General features: G+C 44.3%; 1 protein-coding gene across 2 annotated transcripts in view; it reads right to left on the bottom strand.

Annotated features, from left to right (window-relative positions):
- Nucleotides 1–17205, bottom strand: part of BTBD9 (BTB domain containing 9) — a 751707-nt gene that overhangs the window by 703987 nt on the left and 30515 nt on the right. For both annotated transcript variants that reach the window (XM_078647358.1, XM_078647359.1), the window contains exon 2: nt 3918–4129. In XM_078647358.1, the coding sequence (XP_078503484.1) occupies nt 3918–4102 (185 nt within the window). In that variant the 5' untranslated portion in view covers nt 4103–4129. The remainder of the gene's footprint in view (nt 1–3917; nt 4130–17205) is intronic.

Genomic DNA, 17205 nt, shown 5'->3' with positions numbered 1-17205 from the left:
TAGTCTCCCTAGATGCCACCATGGCATTTGATACACTCGAGTGGCCTTATCTTTTTGCCATGCTCACAAAACTGGGATTTGGGCCGACCTTCGGCAGATGGGTGCGCCTACTCTATAGCACACCAATGGTCCAAGTAGTCGTGAACAATAAAAAATCAGAGACCTTCATACTTAGCCGGAAGACCCGCAAGGGGTGTCCCCTCTCTCCTTTATTATTCGCTTTGGCCCTCGAACCCCTTGCAGTATGGATCCGGAAGGATGTAATGACTCGTGGAATGCGATGGTCGGCGGACTGCAAAGATAGCATTTCTCTATATGCGGATGATATCCTTCTTTATCTCACGTCCCCCAAGAGATCCCCGATTGCTGTATTCGACATCCTGGCCATATTTGGCAGATTCTCCGGGTTTAGGATCAATTGGCAAAAGTCCCTCATATATGTCCTCTCTGGGGGTCCTCCTCTGATACCCCGGAACTGCCCCATACCAATAGTCTCAAAAGGCTTCAAATACCTAGGCATATTCGTCTCTCTTGATCCCACTCTCCGATACGCCCATAACCTTGTTCCCCCACTGCAAAGACTCAAACGTGACATGGCAAACTGGAAGTCACTCCCACTCTTTCTATTGGGAAAGGCGGCCCTTTTTAAAATGATGTCCCCCCACCCCGTTTCTGGTATGCCCTGCAAAATTCGGGGGCGGGAGAAAACATATTGCTTTGCAAAAACTCACACTCAGTTGGTCCGATGGTGGAATTGGACTACCCGACATTAAAAAATACTACTGGGCAGCACACCTAACAGCAATAAATCACAGCACCTATGGTCGCCCCGACGACCCGGGGTTCAATATGGATCGATGGCTTCTTCCAAATGGGACCTACACCCGTGCACTATACTCCAAACCAGGCAGATACACTCTCACTGGCCTTACCGACCACACAGTTCAAATCTGGCATTCTGCAACCAAGTCGCTCGGCTGGAGCACTAGGTTGACTCTTGCCACACCCCTGTGGGACTCGCAAAAACTGGGAGATTTGGGAAACTCCAAAGGCTTTGATAAATGGGATCTAACTGGCATCTCCCACATTCGGGACCTCTGGGGTACAGAGGGAGTGAAGCCCTTCGACACCGTCAAACATCAATATGCACTGGCAGATTAGGAGCGTTTTTGATACCTACAAGTCCGACATGCATTGCAAACAGTTTGCCCCGTAACTCGTCTCCACCAGATACCTCCCCACTGGAGGACAGACTACTAGATGGCCATCTACCTGAAAGGGCTATTTCCCTGACCTACAGTAAACTTATAAATAATATGGAAAATCCCCTATTGTCGTGATGAGAAAAAAGGACTGGAGACGGCATCGAATTAGACGATGAAAGCTGGCAAGCGGCGGTCTCCTCCCCCAAAACTGTTGCGATTCCAGCGCGTCTCCAACTGGTTCAACTAAAGATCCTGCACAGAATTTACATAACAGGTCCCAAATTGACACACATGGGTGGGCCAGCGGACGGATCTTGTAGGCGGGGATGCACCCAAATGGGCACGTTCATGCACATAATATGGCACTGTGAACTAATCCAGGAATACTGGCGTAAGATACACGAAGTAATGAGCGAAACGCTAGAAGTTGAAATCAAGCCAGAAGCGCCCGGATGTCTCCTCAACATCTGGGAGCCTACAGACCTCAACACCCACACCACACAATGGGTCACACTCAGTTGCATGGTCGCCAAAAGGAATATCGCTCTGCTCTGGGGGGCTTCGCACGCACCCAAGGTTACAGATTGGAAAAAAGACCTTGATTGGTGCATGCTAAGGGAAAAGACAGTGTACATGGCCCGAGGCTGCCCCCGAAAATGGTCTAAGATATGGGCCCCCTGGAATGACTACCGTGGCAACATCTGTACTCCTCTCCGTGATCTTGACTGTGATGATCCCCCCTACCCGTGATTTCCAATGGACCACCATCTTGTATTTGTATGTATATTTGTTTTAACTGTTATCCCCTCTCTTGACTTTTGTGGAACTGTACCTTTATGTCAAGTCTGTTAAATTAAAAGATTTATATTAAAAAAAGTCCCAGAGTGTATTCTTCATGTGGAGGTGTGTGCATTGTTACATGGTCAGATGTGGTATGATGTTGGTATATTGAGATAGTGCAGTGTAGCAAAGACAGAATGGAGTTAATGGCTGTAGGATATGTGGTGAGGTGAACTGGAGAGATGTAGCTGGCAAAGTGCTCGCTGGTACGAAGTGATCTTGAAAAGGTGTGGCCCGTGTATTAAACAATGAGTTATTGTGTTCTAGAAAGCAGTACGGTAGTCTGTCTCATGTAATACTGCATGTTGTGTTGTAATGCACTGTGAGGGTGAAGATGTGCGATAAAGTCCATGTATGGAATACATAGTCCCAGGACAGCAGACAGGACATTTACCTCCTATATTGCAATCTGGTTACTGAGCGATAAACCCTATTCAGGGGAACCGTTTCCTTTTGTTACTAGGCTCTGCTTATTACACATATATGGAAATGAAAGCTGTGTATGTTTGTTTTTCATGTAAAACTTAATAAAACATTTAAAAAATAGTCCATGTTTGGAGTCGATGTTGAATTTGGAATTGTGTTACATGGAGCAATAGTTATCACTGGTATGAAAGGTTTTGGGTTTAGTGTAGTATCTCAAATTTTTTGTTCATGTAGAGGTGTGGTCTTAGCTGCTTTAACATAGACTGATGTGGCAAGTAAAGAGTAGGCAAAACACAATGGGTTAGAACGCTAGCTGGAGTGATGGTCAGGGATTAGACTATTTGCAAGCATTCCTTCAATAGCCTTTTGTGTGTTCATCACAGAGAATAAAGCAGTGTTGCAAGCTTCTGATCAACACTTGCCAACTGATGACTGAGCACTGACCAAGTATACGGCCTCCTGTCCTCAGGGTCTTATCAATGTGTCTATGTTTCCTTGTCTGTGCCCACTTTTGATGTGGGTCCAGTAAGGCTGCTCTAGAGTTGCTTGGAGTGTAGTTGTAGTTCCTCGCCAGCTGAAGTAATTAATGGTTCCAATTTTATTAGACTATGGTTGGTTTACTGGTGTAAGAGGGGATAGGTTTTCAGAAGGGAGAAAGTGAGATCTGGATGCTCAAGGCTGGATGGGATTGGTTCTATTTGTTAAGCGAGAAGAAGTAGGCAGTAGTACCAAAAGGTATTCCGCCTGATGAGGTTCCACCCTGTGTTTGGGTAAGAGATCTTGCAATTTATGGTTGGTTGGGAATGGCCAGCTGTGTCTAGTGAGCAGAGGTTTAGATAAGACAGCTGGTACATCTTGGAAGTGATTGGGTGTTATCATGGGGATTGCTTTCTTTTACTGTGCTGTACTGAGTACATGCAATGAGAAGGACCATTTCAAAAGTACGCCGCAAAGACTTGAAAATGTGTAGCTGTGTTTTAATATTGTTTTGAAGCAGGTATGGTGGCTTTGCAGGATTAGCCTGACCGCCACAGAATTGCCACTTGGCCCAAATTCTTGTGTTTTCAGAGGTATGCTCTGAGGGGGATATAAAGAGCCTTGAATGTTATCGTTTGTAGTACGGTAGCATCAAAGGATTTTTCTTCTGCCATATGTGAAGGAGCATTCAAGCTAGTATGCCATGCAGATGTTATAGTGAAGTGTATCCGAACTCCTCAGCATATTGAGTTTGTGCTGCCTATTCAGGAAAAGAAATGCAACATAGTCACCTTAAGTCTTTGGGCAAATGACGGATCTAACAGTATACGGTGTAGGTAGGTATGCTGAAGGAAAGGATGGCTGCATTAATGATAGCTGAAGCAAAATATGTAATTGAAAAAGTGCCATAAATATTATAAGCATGTTTCAAAACAATGAAATATATACAACTCACACATAGGACCATACCTGAAATAATGACATCGAGCTGCCAAAACAACTCTGTGTGCAGGAAAGCGCTTCTTCTCCACAATAAAGGTGACGTCGCTGTACTCCTCCCCGTTCATCAGCGCCCCCACGTTCTCCGACAGGATGTGGACATGGTCGATCTCCCCCACCGCGGTGTAAGGGCGCAGAGGGTGGCTGTTACTCATTTTGTCGCGTCAGTGTTACCAAGAGCTCTGTAAAAAGAAAAATTCAAGAGGCTTTAGAACCACCACTCTTCATTTTAGAACACTTTTTATGACATTATTAAGCTTAGACTTTGAGGGTACACAACTTCAGCTGATTCAAACCTGCAGCCACTGCATCATATGTACCTAAATGTTTGCAGATGCTTCCGTGGGAAAAGAAAATGCAGATTAATTGGTCGGAGGTACTCAAAGCAGACTCACATCCCTATGCTTATCCTCAGGCTCACACCCTATGGTTATCCGCAGGTTCCCACGCTATGCTAATCCACAGGCTCACGTCCTATGCTTATTGCATATCCGCCGGCTCACGCCCTATGCTTATCCGCCGGCTCACGCCCTATGCTTATCCGCTGGCTCACGCCCTATGCTTATCCGCCGGCTCACGCCCTATGCTTATCCGCCGGCTCAAGCCCTATGATAATTCCCTGGCTCACACGCTATGGTTGTCCCCTGGCTTACACGCTACGGTTGTCCCCTGGATCACACACTATGGTTATCCACTGGCTCACATGCTATGGGTATCCTCTTCCTCACACACTATGGTTATTCTGTGGCTCACACGCTATGGTTATCCTCAGGCTCACATGCTATCGTTATCCTCGGGCTCTCGAAATGCTACACGAAATGCATTGTCAATGGCATGTGTTGCCTGCGTGCGATTGGTTATCCTCTGAACTGTCATCTTAAAATAAGGGTGACAAAGGTGAGGAGTGGAATACTTGAAAAAAGCCTCAGCCACCATATGACAAAGTACTGCCACAACAGACTGAAGCACAGGACGCTGCAAAAGAACGTTTTCCCCCTTACCTCTCTCCGTGTCCTCTCCTCCGTTTTCAGACAGGGATTGTGGAACACGATATGGATTGTTCCTTTAAGAGGCTTGCGCTTTGGGACTCCTCTCCTGATCATGTGACTCGGTCATGTGATCCACCCAGCTTGAAAGCGGAAGAGATGGACGGAAGACGGCGTTCGACTCCAGCTGGGAGAGCAGACGGAGCAGACCCGGAGGAAAAAGAAAGAAAGAAGCATCCAGATATTCTTCGTATCACCAGGGACCCAAGGAGTGACAAGATCCCGAGGCAAAGAAGAAGGAACACCAGAATCAGAACACTGAAGAACCGCCGGAAGGGAAGAACCAGAAAGAGAGCGAACCCTATTCGGCATCATGCAGGCGCCAGACGCGTCCCAGGAGGGACGTGGTTACACAAGGTACGGGGCCGGTTTGAGTCTGTGTGGGGGAAGGGGGCTGGAGCTCACAAGGAACGGACGGAGGAGGGAGTTAAAAGAGATACCAAGTTCTCACTGTGATTTTTTGGGTTAACTGCGCATAAATGTCCTCGCAGTGCACAACAACCGCGAACACTGGTGACGGAAATCGGGTAATATCTCCCTTCACTCCTCTCCCCATGAGCACTATATAAGGACATCAGAGCCACGTACTTACATTCTTTTTGTTTTCTTTTGTTATTCTCTTTCTTTTGCTTTGACGGCTAGAAATCCCGGTTAAAATCCTGACAACAACGGGACGAGAGAGACAAAACCCCATCCCACTCTCTGACGCAAGAGAGGGAAGACGGCAGTTACCCCAAGTGACCACGAAGAAACTCCTGAGTAACCAAAGGCAATAAACAATAAAGCAATAAACAATAATAAAGCAATAAACAATAAAGCAATTGAAATACTGAAAACGTGTCCCTGTCTGCTTTTCCACCGCGCCACACACCGGTAATCACTCGAGCCATATTTAATCCCATTATTTTTCAGCAATTGTGCAACCCCAGATAGGGACCAGCTGTTAGAAACTGGGTTACTGGTTGACTGCGGTGTGAACCCTGGTTAAGCAGTAACCACAATCATAGTCAGGGTAAGGCATAAACAAACCCCAAATGAACTTGTGCTCACCCCCTGGTAGCTTCGCATCAAGCAGTCAGGCGTAACTTATAGGCAATGTCTAAAGTATTTGTGCAACACTGCAAAAAGGAAAACAGTGACAATACCACACAAAAGAATCCCACACCAGGATAGAAAAACAGATCTTAGTTTAATGAATAAAACAAGACCAAAACAACAAAAATCCAATTAGTAGAACCGAAGACATTGATTTTGAAGTTTTAGGTCCAAATAGGGCCCAAAAGCTTTAAGTGCCAACTGTAGATATCTGGTTGCACCAGACAGTGTAAAAATCACAAGTTCAGGCCGACAGCGATGGAGTGTGGCTGGCTATAGAGACCCCAGTTAGGCCAGCGGAACAAAGTACCTTAAAATCCAGGTTGGGACCTATTAGTTGATCTATGCCAAAGATGCATAGCGTAGATGAGGCGATGCGTCAGTTCTGAGATGCGGTGTTGCTGCGGTGCAAGGTTCCATTGCATCGATTTTGAGAATCCCGTCAACTGGCTTGCTAAGTCAACTCCAGCATTGAGGATGCAGTGTGCAATCGGGATGATGCGTCGGTTCCAAAGAGCTGCAAGGGTGCGATGCGGAGTACGGCATCATCTTAGAAGTTGCTGTTGAAAAGAGATGTGAATACCTGCTTTGAGGATGCAATGCGCAGTGGCGGTTCTGAAGGCAATTCGGGCTGCGGTGATGATGAGTCTTTGCGACAGGTCAAATCCAGGCAGCAGCGGAGATGTGTAGATTCTGCTCAGGATTGCGCTGTGCAGCAGAGAGATGCCGCTGGATCCACAGAGGTTGGAAAGCACTTTAAAGTCACTTCCAAGGGTCCAGGACTAGAGTGGCATTACTCGGCAGGGTAGACTAAAAAATGGCAGAGTCCAGGTGCAAATGCAAGGTTGTTGGAAGCTTGTATATCCCTGAGGCTACAGATCAGGAGGCCTGCCAACTAGCCCTTGGAGTCATTCTGGGGTCAAGAAAAGAAGGTCCAGTCATTCTCACCCAAGCAGCCGGCAGCAGGTCAGCATAGCAGGGCAGCAGTACCCTCAGAACAGCCGTCCAGCAGAGTGGGAGTCCTTTCAGCAGCACAGCAGTTCTTCTTCCTAGCAGAGTATCCATATGTCCAGAAGTGTTCTCAAGTGGTGGTGTTCAAGGTCCTTCTTTTATACACAATTATGACTTTGAAGTTGGGAGAAGCATCTAGAGGCATGCCTTTGAACTTCAAGTGCACAGATGCCCTGCCTTGCCTGCCCTGGCTCCAGACTAAATACAGGATGTATGCAGCCCTTTGTGTTGCAACAGGACACAGCATATTCAATTGAGAGGCTGGGCCCAGCTCCTACCTCCCATCCTGCCAGTGATGGCCACTCCAGTCACACCTTAGGTCCAATTGTGTGTGGTTGTCTAAGAGGAACACAGAAAGCCTAACTGCACCAACTGTCTAAAAGTGTCATTTTCAGAATTGTAATTTAAAATCTGACTTTACCATAAGTTAGGATTTTAAATTAAGATTCCAGAGACACCAAACATGATGTACTTATCTCTTTCCATTTGGAAACTACACATATAAAAAGTAAAGTTATCCCATGGGAGAGATAGGCCTCACAGTGGTGAAAAAATAATTTGAGGTTTTTTCTATCAGGACATGTAGAAAAAGTATTTGTCCTGCATGGAGTGCAATTTACCCTGTACTCTGGTCTGTCCGAGGCCTCTCCCAGGGGTTACACAAATGCACTAAAAAGGAAGATTTCGACCTGGAAAAAAGGTCCTTTGCAAAGACGACATGGCATCTTAAAACTGCACAAACACACAGGATCTGCAATGGCACTCCTGAAACATGCTTAAAGGCTGCTTAAGTAGGGCGCACAATCTATGCTGCAGACCCACTGGCAGTATTCAATTTACAGGACCTGGGCACATGTAGTGCACTTTTCTAAAGACTTATACGTAAATTAAAAATGCCAATTGGGTAGGAGCCAATGCTACCATGTTTTAGGGAAAGGGCACAATCACTTTAGCACAAGTTAGCAGTGGTAAAGTGTGCAGCGTCCTACCGCCAGCAAGAACAAAATACAGCAAAATCAGGAGGTCTGAAGCAAAAAGTTGGGAGGAAACCACACAAAGGATGCCAGGTCTAGCAACAGCCATATGCAAGCCAGCCTTGGTTCATAAAACATTGAACTGCAATGCTGCCTGAACGATTGCCGGTAGAAGGCTATTTGCAAACATTTCACCCATCAGTTTTGTGTTTCCTCAATACAACAGGTATGTACAGACATGCCTGTGCTCACTGTGCCACAGGCCTCAAGCTATACATCAATGATGAGGCATTAGTAGGCAGAAACCAGTCAGGGTTGCTCGTGGTCCTGTCTGGAAGAGACCTGGCTTGGCAGTTTCAAATGGACAGTTACCATTAGAGCTAGACAAAGGCATATTTATTTATAGCTTGTCTCTATCTGAAGTGGCATAGTGGGCGAAAAACAATGGACTGAAATGCATTCTGAGCAACTGCCAGTGGATTAGCAAGAACTGCACTCACCAATGTTGTGTTTTTCTCAGTGCAAAATCTTAAGTGCAACAGGCATGCTCAGACGAGGATCCTGTTGTCTTTGTACCACAGAAGTGTAGCTATACTACACTGACAAGCCTAAACAGGCCAAAACCAGTCTGGGTTTGATTGTGGTGCCCTTTCGGAGCGGACCTAGTTTGGAGGTTCAGAATGTACTCTTCCTGTTGGGGCAGGACCAAGACTGATTTGGACATCGCTGATTTCTGTCTGGATTCATATAGATGGTGAAAAACAGTACCCTGGAATGTGATCCAGAGCAACTACCAGTGGCTGAGACAATCGGCAAGCATTCCACACATCACTATTGTGTTTATCATCTTTCATTAAGAGTCATTCACCTACAAATGAACCGCTACCCTTAAACCTGATTACTGGGTAATGAGATTCAATGAGATTGATCGCTGCCTAAAACACCTTAAGCAGGATCTTCAGCGACTTACGTCCTTCACATCCGAGCTTCGGCCCTCTGACAGCTCAAATAGATCAATGACAACCAGTACGGACTCCCTTACAGACATCCCCACACTCCACGTACCACACACAGCCAATATGGGATCAGAAACGACACCTTCCCCTAATGCTGCTTCGCGCCCAAATACATCAAATCAAGATCTTTCAAGCAATGAGATCCATGAACTTCTCCTCTCTTACCAGTCTGAAAAGAATGCTAACAATTCTGATCGAAATCAAATTCAAACCATCCAAGCGAACCCATTCAGAGAACCAAACTACAATCAGAAAGGAATAAACATGAACTACCTCAAGCACGTCATTTTATCCCAGATTGCCTCTCATCATAATAATAATCAGCTTAAGTGCATGCTTCTCAACTGCAGATCAGCAAATAAACATGCAGCAGATATCTATGACCTCATCCTCTCACATAGGTTCGATCTAGATATTCTCACAGAAACGTGGTAAAACAACTCATCTCATCCCATTATAGATCTACTAGTCCTACCCAGTCATAGACCCAAGAAAATGGGTGGAGGAATAGTATGCATCTACCACAATACTCTTTAAATACGCCAATTGGAAACAATAGCTTTAACAACATGCGAATATCTTAGCATCAATATCTCTTGCAACAACAAATCCATTTGTAATATACATGCCTTTATCACCCTCCGGGGGGGATAACTCTTTGTTCACCGAACAAATCATAGAAATCATCACAATGAATGATAATCTTCAAGGACCCCAAATCTTCCTGAGTGACTTTAATCTACACTGGAATGACCTGAAAGACCACTCTGTGACTAGCCTAAAATCTTTCCTATTAAACCATGAGTTGTCCCAAATTTCTGACAGACCAACACACAACAAGGGTGAGACTCTGGCACTTATCATCGCTAAGAAGGACACGATCTCCTTAGAGTCTATTAGCCGCTGTGACCGGACAGACCATTATCGCATCACTTTCCTCATAAATTTAAAAGCGATCCCAAAGAATGGCCAACCGAAGAAAATAAAAAACATTGGAAAAGGAATCTTCGTAATATAAACCACAATGAACTAACTATCCTATGCAATAACACCTTGATCCCACAGACCAACAGGGATGATGTCAATGACCTAACAGATTACTACAATACTTCCATATTGGAAGTCATGGACTCCGTTGCGCCCCTTCAAAAGAAAAATATATCCAAATACAAACTCAAAGCCCTGGTTCAACAACAACTTGAATGCAGAACGAAGCAATCTAAGAACAGCAGAAAGAGCTTGAAGATACGCCCCATCCTTAGAATTGCTAAAATGCTTAAGATCAAATTAGTTCACATACAATAGAAGAATAAGACAAGTGAAAGCTATTTTTTTTTTAGAGCGCAGCTCTACCAAGCCAGAAATGGTCCCAAAAAACTATTTGAAATAGACCCGCAGCAATCTCGTAACACATCAAACTTAGACTTAGACTCCAACTCCAGAACCCTTCCAAATTGTGAAGAACTGGCCACCTTCTTCAAGGAAAAAAACACAAAGATAGAGAACATACTCCAACTAGGGAAGGAACTACTACCTGCTACCCCAGTCAGTTTCTCATACACCTCCCAATTTACAAATGGGAATGAACCATACTGGCCATGCTCCAAAAACAATGCCTCTTGGAACACCTTCTACCCAATCAGCGAATATGAAACGTACAACATTCTTTCTTCTTTAAACCCATCTAATCACTTCACAGACCCTTTACCTCCTAGCATATTCAAAGAGATACAAACCTGTATTCTCCCCCATGGACCAAGATTGTAAGCACCTCATTAAATCAAAAAGAACAATTTATGGACAGAATGCAGAACAATGTCATACATTCACCCCAGTACAGAGATCTGGGCCTAAATCCATCGTTTTTTTGCTCACCACGCCATCCCAGTTTGAACCCAGCCATATACAAATCAGTTTTGACCCTGCGCCCAATGGGAACAGTCCAGCCCGAACTGCCAGGCCCTCCCTGGACTGGAAACAAGCATCCTAGGACCAGTTTCGTACTTTCAGCCCTCATCAGCCAGGATAGCTTGACTCCACTGGCATGGAGAGCAAGGGACTCCGGTCTGGGCATACCCGTCCCACTCGGGGTGACAAATGCAAAAAAGAACATTTGATGGACAGAATGCTGAACAATGTCATACATTCACCCCAGTACAGAGGGCTAAATCCATCAGTTTTTTGCTCGCCATTCCAGTTTGGACCCAGCCATATGCAAATCAGTCTTGTGGGATGGGTATACCCAGACGTGGGTCCCTTGCTCACTGTGCCACTGGATTCAAGCTAGCCTGCCTGATGAAGGGTAATACCCATAAACAGGTCCCAGGATGCTTGTGTCCGGTCCAGGGAGGACCAGGCTTGGCAGTTCAGTCTGGACTGTTCCCATGAGGCACCGGGTCAAGGCTGATTTGCATATGGCTGGGTCTAAACTGGGGTGGCATGGTGAGCAAAAAAACAATGGACTTAAGCCCAGATCTCTGAACTGGGGTGAATGTATGACATTTTTCTGCATTCTGTCCACTAGTTATTCTTTTTGCTATATTATGATTGAACTGCTAATTGGCTGACATGAATGTGAAGGAGCCTCTGTGGGTTTCCATGAGTCTAGATTCTCCTGAAGAGTCCCTTTCTCTTCTGTGCCCTGCTTAACACATGTGTACAGGAGGAGCCCTGTGTTCATAACCTCAGTGTTTGAGACAAAAAAATAATCCTAGATTTCTGAACAATGAGAGTAAAAGCATTAAGGTAACATGTTGTTCCTGCTTATATTTCGCATGCTTTACATAAACCTGTGAGCAATAGAACGATGGATTTAACCCAGATCTCTTGAATGGGGGTGAATGTGTGATTTATTCAGCATTCCGTCCATCATTTGTTTGTGTACCTCATTAAATCAAGGCACTATACCCGACTGCCTAAAAGTGGGACAAGTAAAACCCATTTAAAAAAAAAAACTATGGCAGACTGCTCTGATACTAATAACTTTCGACCAATCTCCAACATCCTTACTCTGGCAAAACTCTTAGAAATATGTGTACAGAACCAACTCTGTAATCACATAGACAACTATCAACTCCTCGATCAACTCCTCGAACAACACCAGTCAGGCTTCCTCAAAGTTCACAGCACGGAATCTGCCTTTACTCACATACTAAAATTGCTGGATCAAAATGAATCATGCATTCTAATATTGCTTGATTTATCAGCTGCCTTTGACACTGGCAAACAGGATAATCTACTGAACTTACTGGAACAAAGGACGGACTTATCAGGGGTCATATTACAATGGTTATCTTTATTCCTCCAAAATAGATCCCCAAGAGTCAAAAGGGATCAATCTCTCTCTAAGTCCCACACAATCACTCTTGGAGTTCCTCGCGCTCGACCTCGGACCTGGGTTCGAGTCTCGGTAACGACGCCAAAAACCTCCTGTGATTCTGGGCAAATCACTTAACCTCCCCGTGCCTGCCATGTCATGTAACGTAACTGGTGCTATGTAAAGCGCTTTGATACCCAATTCAGTTCGGGTCTAGTTCGCGCTATATAAAACTCTGCAAAAAAAAAGAAATGGATCTGCTCTCTCACTCTCTCACTTATTTTCTTTCAACTATTCCTGGAAGCACTGACAAACCTCCTAAAATCTTCTAATATCCACCACCATATGTACACTGACGACACTCAGCTGCATTGACGACACTCAGCTGCATATCAAAATCGCCTACCCAGAGGACATTATATCCCTCAAGGCCATCTTACAAAATACACACCTCTAGCTCACGGTTAACCATCTCAAACCCAACACTGCTAAAACCGAATTTCTCCCCATCCCCCAGCCGAATAACAGCTCCAAGATTGATCTTTGGTTGAAACATCTTACAGCCCTCAAATGCTCTCCCCACATCATAGACTCTGCCAGATCCTTCGGTATTACATTAGACAAACATCTAAATAGCCAGGATTACATTAGTGCTGCCACCAAAGGGGCAACCTACCATCTGAGCATTCTGTGGAAACTTTACCCTACCTACCATACGAAGACTTAAAACAAGCAGTTCAAGCTCTCTCTCTAGTATTGCCCAGACTGGATTATGGTAGTGCCACACTATGTGGCTTACCTGGATACAAATTGGCCCCTCTAAGAGCCTCCCTCAACAGCAGCCAGACTTGTCATCAGAACTAAAAGAAACATCTCATCAGCCCTAAAATCCTTAAACTGGAGACCGTATGAAGCAAGAACCAAACAGAAAATTGCTTGCATAACACATAAAGCGTTACATTTCAATACCCCCAGTTACCTGGCTCAAAAGCTAGAAAAATCAGGGGGCAGCAGATCCTCATGAAGTGCGCTCACCTTGCTCCTGAAACCTCACCGAGCGCACAAAAAGTAAACGGGTGCCGAAGCATTCTTGGTTATTGAATCCAAGATATGGAACTCTCTACCACCGGACGTTTGCCTCATCTCCTCTACCCCCTCCTTAAAAAAAGAAGCCAAATCTTTTCTACTGACTAAGTGTTTACCCTAAGGCAATATATCAACGACATTGAATAGGTATTGTTACCAAACTCTTATGGCGATTGACCTTCCTATTACTGACTTTAATCAAAACCAATCCCGGTTATCCTACCTTACCTATTGACGGTGTGAAAGAACTGCTCTCCAAGCTCTAAGTACGCCTCATAGTGCCCAACTGGAAGGTAAAAACGCACAGCAATTGTCTGTCACATGTGTATATCTACACACACACACGTGTGTGTGTGTGTGTGTGATGCGCAGGATACAGCAGCAAATGGCTCTGATTTGTATAGATTAAAAGCGATTCATTGAGCCGGGAACTCCGGGTGCCTTAACATTGAGTAAGGCTCAAGAGGTAACTAAACCAGGCACTTTATGTTAGCAGGATTGAAAAACACCAAGGCCTGTAATGCGTATTGGTTTTGGCATCCCTTAATAAACTCTCATAAGTGTAGCGACTAGCCAATTGGTCTGTGAAGGCCAGAATCGGCAAGGTTGTTTCTTCTTAGTAAAAGAGGAAGTACTAGTGTTGAGATCTTTTGAACGAACATCGCAAGTGTTTATCAATTTAGCTGATCGGCCTACTATATCCTGCCCAAAATTCATAAACCCAAGAGACCACCATCGGGAAGGCCAATAGTATCTGGGATAGGGTCTTTGTTGGAACATTTATCTCAGTCCGTAAATTGTTTCCTACGTCACTTTGTAGCCACGATGCCCTTGTATCTACAGGACACTAAAAATACGTGTTGACTGTTCTGACAGACATCCCCTTTGGTCCTGATTTACATTTCCTGATCCCATTTGATGTGGAATCGTTATATACAAATATCACTCAGGAAGATACTTTATTAGCTATCAGAGCACTTTTGGAACATAACACAGAGTGGGATATGACATCCACCTCCTTGATTATGGACTGTGCAACCCTAGCAATGAAAAATAACTTTTTCAGTATCAGGAACTTCTATTCTGGCACGCTTCAGGTACTTCCATGGAAAGTCCCTTCGCATCCAGCAGGGCAAATCTGTATATGCATGAATTTGAGTCTAAACATAGCTACCCTCCCAAGAATACATATAGCAGGAACTTAAGGACATGGAAGAGGTACATAGATGATATTCTGGTCGTATGGGAGTGCAACCTAGGTTCCCTCCAGAATTTCTCTGCATGGTTGAATACAAGAGATATCAACCTTAAATTTACTTGGAAAATAGTAAGACATAATTACCTTTCCTGCATCTTCTACTTTATACCAAAGCCATAGGCATTTGTTCCGAGCTTTACAAAAAACCCATGGCACAAAACTCACTACTTTGCTACAATAGCTTTCATCCCCGGGCTTTGAGAAACAACTTACTGGTTGGTCAATTCCTCAAGATCAAGATGAACAGCACTGAATTGGAAAAATTTAGAGAACACACTGCCTTATTGAGCCCTTGCCAGCCCTTTAAAAAAAAATTATTCATTGGTTGTATTAAAAAGAATTGTAATACAATATGAATATCATTTAAAAATGCCAATCTCAGAGATTGTATCCTACAGACTGAATAAAAAAAGCAGCAAAAAGAGTGAGGAACAAATACAGGGATGCCCTACTTGAAACGGATACAAAACCATGACCAGAAAGACTTGTGTGTGTGTGACAACTTACAGCCATCTCAGAGATAATGTAAGAATAGTGATCAACAAGAACTGGTCTATTTTGAATGGAGGGACTAAAACTCTGCCAAATACCCTTTTTGCCTACAAACGAAGTAAGAACATCAGGGACAAGATTGTTCATACCAGACCTCATCAGGCTTGTGATAAAAAAGTTCCTATGACCCTTTGGTCCCTGATTCCTATCATGGGACACTTTCCTTGTGGCTCCTGTGCAGTCTGTCCGTATACCAGGGTCACCCATGAGATTGACCTTGGATTGAAAACACCATAGAAGTTAAACAAACATACAAACTGTAATACAGAGGGGGTGATTTACTTACTGAGGATTCCTTGCAATCTGAATTATGTAGGGATGACTATCCGTCGGATAAAGACAAGAATTATAGAACACAGGAGTGCTGTAAGATGCCAAAAAATGAATACAAAATTCACTAGGCACTTCTCGGACCAAGGCCATACAGCAAACAACATGTTCTGGACAATACTTGATAACCCCTACTATACATCAACAATGGGCCCACTTGAATCTGTCCTATTTCGCAGAGAACAACGTTGGGTATTCAGACTAAGACGTGACAAGCTAGGGCCTAACGATGAGATTCCATGGTCTAGCCTAGCTAGTTGACAGTTCATTAGTCTCTCCACTATATTTCGTTCCGACTACATGATACCTACTCCTTCTACTGGCAGAATTCCATTTGGTTAATGTCAGTTCTGGACATAATCCCACACTTTTAATTTCTTCATGATCCCGAAACATGATCCAGTATGTATCACATGAGGTGTTCCTTTGTCCTTTTGGACTCTACCACGCTTTACTGATCCTGATAGAATTGATTAAAATTATACAGGGGAGTGGTTATAAAGATTTATACTTAGAGTGCCTGAATATTTTTTCGCAGAATGCCCTTGAACAAAATTGAGACACAACTGCCTTGATGATTTTTATATGTTATCCACCATGCCTTATTAGACAGAACAAGAATTCATACTCAGAAATGCACATCCACATTTACAGTCCTTGATATACTCAGTGATGATTTCAATTGACAGTGGCTAATAGGATATATTTCTGATGGTTCTGGGTTTTTCTTAACGTGTGCCCCTCAACACAAGTGAGACATTAACCGTCTTGTTTTGCCAACCTCTTTCCGCAAAGACCTCGATATAACAGTAATTGGGATACACTGTGGACCTGCAATTCTCTATTTCTTCACGAGCTGGACTATGTGTCCCAGATATCCATGCAAGAGTAAGGACCCACAGGATGCGTGTCACGTGTCGCCGGCGCCGACGACGCATGGTACAATCATTTAAAAAGGACAGATCCGCTGTCAAGTTTCACTCTCACCGGGACGTCCATTTGGAGGTGCACCATAGACACTGAGGTAAGCGGGTTTTATAAATATGTTACCTTTTTCGCTAAGAGGTAACAACCATGCCAATCCTGAGTTACTGAGGCGTATTGGCTACATCACTACACCAGTGAGATTTTCCTCGCTTTTCCTCGCTTTTCCTTTTTTTCTATTTAATATTGGGATGTGTTCACTACCTCTTACCACAAAGACTTCAATATAACAGCAATTGGGACACACAATAAACCTGCTAAAACTCTATTCTCACATGCGGGACTACGTGTTCCAGACACCCACACAAAACTAGGGACCCACGTAATGCATATCACGTTGCAACGGCGCGGACGGCGCTAGGCACAACCATTTGAACAGGACGGTCCCGCGGTCGAGTTTCACTCTCGCTTGAACGTCCAAATGGAGGTACACCGTAGACAATGAGGTGAGCGGGGTTTGTTAAATGGGACTGGGACCAGTATTGAGACCGATCCCACACAAATGTTACCTTTTTCGCTGAGAGAAAACAGCCATGTTTTATGAGGCCGATCTTCTAAATCGCTATACCCTTGCGATGTTCCTCTTTTTC

The sequence above is a fragment of the Lissotriton helveticus genome, chromosome 6 (genome assembly GCF_964261635.1).
Source record: "Lissotriton helveticus chromosome 6, aLisHel1.1, whole genome shotgun sequence".
Taxonomy (NCBI): Eukaryota; Metazoa; Chordata; class Amphibia; order Caudata; family Salamandridae; genus Lissotriton; species Lissotriton helveticus.
This window is presented reverse-complemented; position numbering and strand designations above follow the sequence as displayed.